General features: G+C 35.8%; 1 protein-coding gene across 1 annotated transcript in view; it reads left to right on the top strand.

Moving 5' to 3' along the window:
- Window positions 1-8892, top strand: part of Trmt1l (tRNA methyltransferase 1 like) — a 48819-nt gene that overhangs the window by 16673 nt on the left and 23254 nt on the right. Inside the window, exons 5-8 of the mRNA XM_008824278.3 lie at window positions 437-501; window positions 3454-3583; window positions 5031-5154; window positions 5559-5638. Of these exons, the coding sequence (XP_008822500.1) occupies window positions 437-501; window positions 3454-3583; window positions 5031-5154; window positions 5559-5638 (399 nt within the window). The remainder of the gene's footprint in view (window positions 1-436; window positions 502-3453; window positions 3584-5030; window positions 5155-5558; window positions 5639-8892) is intronic.

The following is an 8892-nucleotide window of genomic DNA, read 5'->3' on the forward strand; positions in this document are numbered from 1 at the left end:
CAATAATAATAATAATAATAATAATAATAAGTAAATCGAAGAAGAAAAGAGTACATGAAGTTATCAGAAAAAAAGTGATGGGGAGATATGGGAGGAGTTGGAGGGGAGAGAGTGGGCATGGATTTGATCAGAACACTTTATATGCATGTATGAAATCCTCAATAAATTATCTAAAAAAAAAAAGTTCCAAAGAAGCTAAGTTACGAATTGAAAACCATCTTGACAGAACCATAATTAGAATCTGGATCTCCTGTTTTAATCTATATTGATACATCTCTTTATCTCATTTATAAAATAAAGCAGTATTAGTCAAGTAATTATGACATTACAAGTAGAATAATCCTAATCACATGAAATAAAAATAAAATTGCAACTTTGAATACTAGTAGAATATTTGATGGGCAATATTAATACAGCCAGCTATTCTTCATTCTAGGTTACAGAATGTGTATCTGTCACTTACCTTGTCGACCAGTAAAGCCAAACATTGTTGGAGAGCAGGTAATCAGATATTAGGTTTTTATTATGTAAATTTAGTCATCTTTTAAAAAAGCACAATTTTAACTTGCTTTAAAATTACACTTTACTAAAAGCCAAGAAACCATTCTTAAAATGTATATGTTTAGCAATATGGTTTTTGTTTGTTGTTTATTTTGAGACAGACTCTCTTGCAGCCAGGCTGGCCTCAAATTTGGTATGTAGCTGAGGATGACTTTGAACTCCTGATCCTCCTGCCTCCACCTCCTGAGTACTGGGATGATAAGCATGTGCCACCACATCCAGTTTCCTGAGGACTGTACCCAGGGCCTTGTGCATGCTAGACAAGAACTCTACCAACTGAGAGGCATCTTTAGCCCCCAGTTTACTTTAAAGTTCTTATCTAAGTGTTTTCAGATACTCAAGTGGGAAAAGTATGAAACGTACAGAAAAAATATTGTTGAAATTCTCATTTCGCACTTCTTAATTTCAGTTAGATAAATTGTTTTGTATTCAAAATGAAAATTTAAATATTCATTAATTTGGGGATGATAATTTTGACCTTCTGATTTCTGTGGATTAGTAAATACCTTCATATTTCAATTTCATATTCACCTTTCCTGTGTCCTTTCAAGTTTAACCGGAAACAGTCAAGAACATAAATTTTTTGTTTTTGAGATGGGATCTCATTATGCAGTCCATTGTTATACAACTGTCCTTGATCTCACTATGTAGCCCAGGATGGATTTGAACTCAACAATCCTTCTGCCTTAGCCTCATAAGTACTGGGATTACAGGTATGAGCCACCAAGCCTGCCTAAAAAACTGAAATCTCAACTTTTTAAAAATGTGTGTTTATTTTTAGGATAAATTTAAACACAATGTAAACTATAACATTGCTTTAGTGATGCTGTTCTAAAAGCAGGGTTTTTTTAATTCTTTGTGTGAGTGTATACGTTTGTTTGTGATGGATGTGTGTTTCCATGTGTGCATACACATATGGAGGCTGGAGGTTAACATCAGGTGTCTTCCTCATTGTGTTCTACCTTATTTTGTTGTGGTTATTGTTTGTTTTTGAGACAGGGTCTCTCTGTAGCCCAGCCAGCCTGGAGCGCTATATGTATACACCAGACTGGCTTGGAGATCTGCCTGCCTCTGCCTCCCAAGTGCTGGGATTAAAGACATGTTCCACCATGCCCAGCACCACCTTATTTTTTTTCTTTTTTCTTTTTTTCTTTTTTTTGGTCTTTTTGAGGCAGAGTCTCCCTGTAGCCCCAGCTGGTGTGGCACTTGCTACATAGACCAGGCTCATCTCCATTTCACAGAGATCTGCCTGCCTCTGCCTCCTGAGTGCTGGGATTAAAGACATGGACACCACACTTGGCATTAATTTTATTTGTATTTTATGTGTTTGAGTGTTTTGCCTGCATGTAAATGTACCATGTCATCCAGTGACCTTGGAGGCCAGAAGAGGGTGTTAGAACCCCTGGGACTAGAGTTACAGGGTTGTAAGTTCTTATGTGGTTGCTGGGTCCTCTGCAAGAGCAACCTGCTCTTATCAACCAAGCCATCTCTTCAGCCCCTCCATCATATTTTTTGAGAGTATCCCTCTCTGAACATGGAGCTCACCAATTCGCTGGCTGGCTGTTAAGCTCCAGGAATCGCCTTTCTCCACCTTCCCAGCCCTAGTATTACAGACACACACCACCACACTTTTTTATGTGGGTGTTAGGGATCCAAACTCAAGTATTTATGCTTGCAGAGCAAGCATTTTACCCATTGAGCCATCTTCTCAACCCTCTGAATGCATGTTATTCTGAGGGGTCCTCATTGCTAATTCTTTTGGATCATTAAAATAATAAAGTGCTAGAGAAAGTATTCCTTGAGCTGTGGATGTAGTACAGTGTCAGAGTAACAGCATGTGGGTAACAGCATGTGTGAATACCACAAAAACAAAATTTAAAAGTCACCACAGTGTTTTTAATATGATTGCCATTTACTTTATGAAACTGTATATTATGTTCTGATTATTGTCTACTTGCTATCATGTGTCAGAAAGTAGGAGGTACCAACACTAAAAAGACTAATAAAAGAACTAGTAGAATAGTAAAGAACCATTGCAGTAGTCTTTTTGTTTTCAGATAAAAGAAAAAATTTAAAGCTAGAATTTTTTTTATTTACTTGTCTGTGTGTCTATGTGAGTACGGGTATGTGCAGGTGTGTGCACGTATGCACATGCCATGGCATACCTGTGGAGGTCAGAGGACAGCTTTCAGGAGTCAGTTCCCTTCTTTCACTATGGATTTCAGGAAGCAAACTCAGGGTATCAGGCTTATGTGGCAAATGCTTTTACCAGCTGAGCCATCTCACTCCCCCCCTTTTTTTTTAAACATTTTCCAGTTAGAACAGTAGACCACATTATGTCTCTAACAGTCAATGGGTACTAGACCTTGCTCAGATTTTCAGAAATCTTAGGAGCTAGTTGCATTGTCAAAAACTAATCTGTGCCCTTATAGCACAGGTTTATATCTATATGGTGTCAGTATTCTATAATGGTATAATCATGTATGTCACTTTCCAAATCCAAAATTAAGTGAAGTCATATTGGGTAGCTTAAATCTGTCACAACTGGCTTTGGTAGACTGTTCTATACAGTATTTAGACTATAAATACTCCAAATCAAGTCTTACTTTCTTAGAGTGCTGGTTAAACTTAACCAATAAGTACAGCTTATTTAAAGTAACAGTACAGTAATTTACTGTACTGGAAAAAACTAGGACATTTCATTTGTGCCCTACTGTGAAGTAATATAACAAACATATGTAAATATCAGTATCAAAGTTATCCTTTCAAATTTACATGGGAAAATTAACATTACCTTTTATACCATTAAGCCCAGTAGTTACATATTAGCAACTTGAAACTTGCATTTCATTGCTTTAGTAACCTGTTTAAATTAAATGTTCTACTTGATAGATATCCAGTAAATTGGGTGCCCATTATCATTGCATCATTTGTTCAGCAACCATCAGCAGAAGGACTGACATGCTAGGACATATTAAGCGCCATGTGAATAAAGGAGAAACTAAATCCAGTTATCTTGCTGGTAAGCGAAATGCTCTCATTAACATATTAATAAGTAGGTCTTAAATAAAATGGTCTAATTATTCTTTTCAAATAGTTTATTTGACTACTAATCCATTACTTCATATTTTTTCCTTTCTGTGAAGTTTCCAATAACATTCATATATTTTCAACAGACATTAATAAATGGTATAAAAACTGCAAGTGACACTCATCCTAAAATAGGTATCTTAATAAAAGATTATAGGATTATCTACAATGAAAGATTATAGAATTATAGTCATATTAACAAAAGGATACGTGTTGAAAAGACCTTTATTCTGGGTAATATAAAAATCTCAAGAATTAAATTAACCTTTAGGGCCTAAAGCATCCATTTAATTTTTTCATAGACTATCACTTGAAAAAGCTGCTACTGTGAGATATGAAACATGCCTTTTCATTGACTATACCAGGATGTATAACCATTAGGAATTGTTACTATTGTTGGTATTATAAAAGGAGAAATCTGGGGGGCTAGAGAGATGGCTCAGAGGTTAAGAGCACTGGCTGCTCTTGCAGAGGACCAGGGCTTGGTTCCCAGCACCCACATAGTGGCCAACTCTGAAACTCTAGTTCCAGGGATCTGAAGCCCTCTTCTGGCCTCCATGGGCGTTGCATGACACAGATGTATTTACATAAATGCAGGCAAAACACTCATATACATAAAATAAAATTCTTAAAGAGAAATATGAGTGCTATCTAATGTCCTGATTGTAAACATATCCAAAAAAGCATAAATTAAGGATATATATATGTCTTATTTCTTGAATATTTAAAAATGTTTGTGCATATATATTTGTGTGTGTATATATATATACACACACACATGCACGCACACATCAGTATTTCATTTGCGTTTGTAGCTGAAGAATTCTAATGTATGCTAAATATAAAATCTTTTTCACTAATAGCCAATTGAATGCAGTTTGTGATTTTAAATTATAATTATGCAAAAGTGGGGCCTATGAGATGGCTCAGTCAGTAGAGGCCCTTATTCACAACTCATGACCTGAGTTCAGTCCTTGGATCCCATAAAGTGATAGGAGAAAATTGTATGTTTAAGAAACATGATTCTTAGCCATCCCAGCTAATGGAAAGCAGCTATGCAAAGAAACTCCTTTTGAATAATAACACCACAGAAAAACATATTTAGTGGCCAACCTGTGAGAGTACAGTGTAGTGCTTAAAGAATCATAAAGATATTTTAGGATTTTATTCTATCCAATGGTCATTTTTCTTGGATATTATAATAACTAGACAGTCAAAATTTAAGTGAATAAACTTCCTTACATTTACTACTTACCTAGGCATGACTCTTTCCAGAGACTACTGTTTTAAAACAAAATAATGTAGTTATTTTTCAAAATGTGTATTTTAGATACTTAGAATTTTACCCTGTAATGTCACTTTTTCTCCTTTCTTTTTAGCTTCTACTACTAAAACATCTAATGAAATTTTGAAGGAGACAGATACAGATATACAAGTTTGTCCTAACTATTCTATACCTCAGAAAACAGATTCCTATTTTAATCCCAAAATGAAACTCAATCGGTAAGATAAAATAAAAATAGTTACAGAATGTTTCAAATCACTGCAATGTACCTCTTTTAACCGCTGTTCCCATATATTAAAATTTTAAACTATATTTAGTATGAAAACCACCTATTCTAACATTTTCTCAAAATGATTCTTTTTTCTCTCAGCCCAATTTTTGTCAAAGGCCTAACATTACATAATTAAACCTGAATAGGCTTGTGCTTTTATTGATAAGTTTTATTACTAAATGAGTGAATGCTTATTAAATAGTATTCAATTTATTTTATAGTTTAACTTTATAAACTTATAGGTCTTGTACTTCTAATTTTGGAATATATTATTAGGTTGATAGCTTCAAATTTCTATAGAGATGGAGCCATAGTACAGTAAAATTATTTCAGAATATTACTTTTTTCTAGGCAGCTAATATTCTGTACATTGGCTGCTTTGGCTGAGGAACGAAAACCTTTGGAGTGTTTAGATGCCTTTGGAGCCACTGGTAAGTAAAAAAGCTTTTCAGTTTGTATAATACCTTTTCTTAGAAAATTTATATAGATATCACATCTACCAAAATGTTTTGATGTTAAAAAATTAAAGAGCCAAGGTAAGATGTTTGAAATTTTTTGTGAAATTTGCAAATATTTTGTATGAGTATAGTAAGTGAATATCCATGTATCACTTCAAAAATAATCAACTCACATTCAATTCTGTGCTATTAGTATCCTATATCTCAAACTTCATACAATAGTCTCTTCATTAATTTAAAATAAATCATGGACCTATTATTTCAAATAAATTCTTGAATTGGATATCTAAAAAACTAAGGCTTTTTTCCTTTGAGGACAGTTATTACTGTGTAGTCCAGGCTATCCTTGAACCCCTGATGTGCCTGTTCCAGCCTCCCAAGTGCTAGGATTACAGGAGCACACCTCTGCTCCCAATCACAATCAGGAATTTTAAAAAGTAAAGCTTCCAGATGTGATGGTGCCTTTAATACTGGCACTTGTGGATCTCTGAGTTTGAAGCTAGTTTGATCTACATAGTTCTAGGCCAGCCAGGGCTATTGGGAGACAGCTGTCTCAGAAACAAAAACAAACTAGCAAAAAAGTAAAGCTATAGTAACATTATCCTACCTAAAAAATTAAGATTAATTTATTGATAGCAATAATTATTTAGGTATGATCAATTAAACATTTTTAAAAACTTCAAATCAGAGTCCAAGGAGTATTTTCATTGTTTGACATCAGGTCTCTTAATATGGTTTCTTTCTATCATTGTAAGTGTATAGATGAGTGCATGAAAGAGAGAATATGTATGGTAATTATTTATTGACACAAATGATCTTTTGTAGTTTCTGGTCATCTAGACTTTTAAGATGGTATCATCATGGCTCATGGAATATACTCCTCTATCATCTGTACTTTTCCAAATTGGTGGTCTGATCAGATGCATTTATGAAGTATCTATGTAGCAGAGGATGACCTTGACCTCCTGGTTCTCCTGCCTCCATCTCCAAAGATTATAGGCATATGCTACCATCTCTAACAGAAATTTTTTATTTTTCTTTTTTTAGACAGGGTCTCACTATGTATCCCTGGCTGGTCTTGATCCACCTGCCTCTGCCTCCCAAGTGCTAAGATTAAAGGTATGTACCACCATACCCAAGCAGAATTTTTTTTTAAGGATACTTGTTTAGGGGCTGGAGAGCTGGCTCAGCCATTAAGAACACTGACTACTCTTGCAGAGAACCTGAATTTGGTTCCTAGCACCCACATGGTCGCTAACAACTGCCCAAAACTGTTCCAGGGGGTCTGATGCCCTCTTCTAACCTACACAGGTGTTGTGTGCACAGGTGCACTTAAACGTAGGCAAAGTAGTCATCGACATAAAAAATAAGTAAATAAATCAAAGAATACTTGTTTAGTATAATCAGGAATCAGCTAATAACTTGTGTTTTTCATTTATTTACTCTGTGTGTGTGTGTGTGTGTGTGTGTGTGTGTTTATGAGATATGTAAGTGCAGACAGACCTGTGCCATGTTGTATGTGTGGAGGTCAGAGGACAACCTTCAGGAATTAGTTCTTTCCTTCCACCATAGGTTCCAGGGATCTAATGCACATTGTCTGACTTTTACCTGTTGATCCATCTCACTGTTTATTGTTGTTATTTAATGTGTTTTGACTATCATTGCCTAGCCTTCTGCATTAACTATTGTTCTGTTTTTGAACCTAAGTCCCTCCCTCTGTAGCCCAGGCTGGTCTAGAATTCACTATTTAGCCCAGGCTGGCCTTGAATTCCTGCTCCTCCTGCCCTCTGTCTCTTTCTGCTAGGATTATAGCCATCATGCCCAACTGTGATCTTCAGTTTTGAAATTAAGAACATTTTTCTCAAAATATTTAACAATAGAGAAAAGATGATAGAAATAGAAAAGGCCATTTGTTTTTATCCCAAGTCTTCATAAACATTAAAGAAGTACACTCTTGGTAAACTTATACCTAAAGAGTAAAAGCTTTGCTTCCTAAGCTTCTGTTCCAGGGGAAAGCAGTGGTTAAAAGCATGAACTATGGATCCAGGTTCAAGTCCTAGTTTCATCATGTGCTAGTTTTATGACCACAGGAAATTTTTTTATCACATATAAAAGTAAAGGGCAAGAGAGTAGTACTCATAGAGTACTGAAGATTTAAAATCAATACAGTTTAAAGTTATTACTACAGTACTTCGTACACAGAAAATGCTATAAAAGTTTTAAATACCATTTTTACTGTAGCTACCGTTACCTTCCTTGCTAATAATGTATCCAATTTAAAGTGGTAAGAGTAATGAGGTGGTCCTTCCAAGCTGATTTTATTCTTTTGAGTCACTTAAATGTGAACTTTGAATTATTATTTGTATATATACACACATATGTGTAGTGTGTATGTGTGTGCATGTATTTGGAGGCCAAACATCCATACTGGGTCTCTTCCTCAGTTACTCTCAACCTTGCTTTTTGAGATGGGGTCTTCTGACTGAACCTGGAGCTCACTTATCTAACTGGACTGGCTGGCTAGCAAGCCTTAGGGGTCTTCTTATCTCTGCTTCTCCAGCGTACAGGACCCACCACTGTACCTGCTTTTTACGAGCATGCTAGGGGCCAAACTCACATCCTCATGCTTGCATGGCAAGCACTTCACTGACTGAGCCATCTCTCTAGCCCTCTTTTTCATTCCTTCTTTTCCTCCACTAACCCCACATCAAATCACCCACCAGATCTATTCTGATTTTTCTTTTGTAATGTCACTCACACTCGTTTTTTTATTACACATCTAGTCTATTGCAGTAGTCTCCATGCTTCCAGTGTTCCATACATGGTATTGTCAAACAAACATTTCTTTGAGGTGCTTACATTGATCTTAATTCTCTGTCAAAATAATTTGCCTCTGTATTGCCTAGAGTCCAAAACCGCTTGGCAGCAATTTATCATTCATAATATGATCCCATTCTTTCCCAAATTTATTTCTTTGCATTTTCCCCACATACTTTGTTCTTTACTCTTTAAAATCTGAAATCATTAAAGATGATATCTAAAAAAGCTGGCCTCGGGGCTGGAGAGATGGCTCAGCATTTAAGAACACTGGTTGTTCTTGCAGAAGACCCGGGTTCAAAGCCCAGCACCCACATGGCAGCTAACAATTGTTTGTAACTCCAGTTCCAGGGGATCCGACAGCCTCTTCTGTCTTCCGTGGGCATTGCACAACATGGGTGCACTTACCT

This window comes from Nannospalax galili, unplaced genomic scaffold, assembly GCF_000622305.1.
Source record: "Nannospalax galili isolate Female #2095 unplaced genomic scaffold, S.galili_v1.0 scaffold227, whole genome shotgun sequence".
NCBI lineage: Eukaryota > Metazoa > Chordata > Mammalia > Rodentia > Spalacidae > Nannospalax > Nannospalax galili.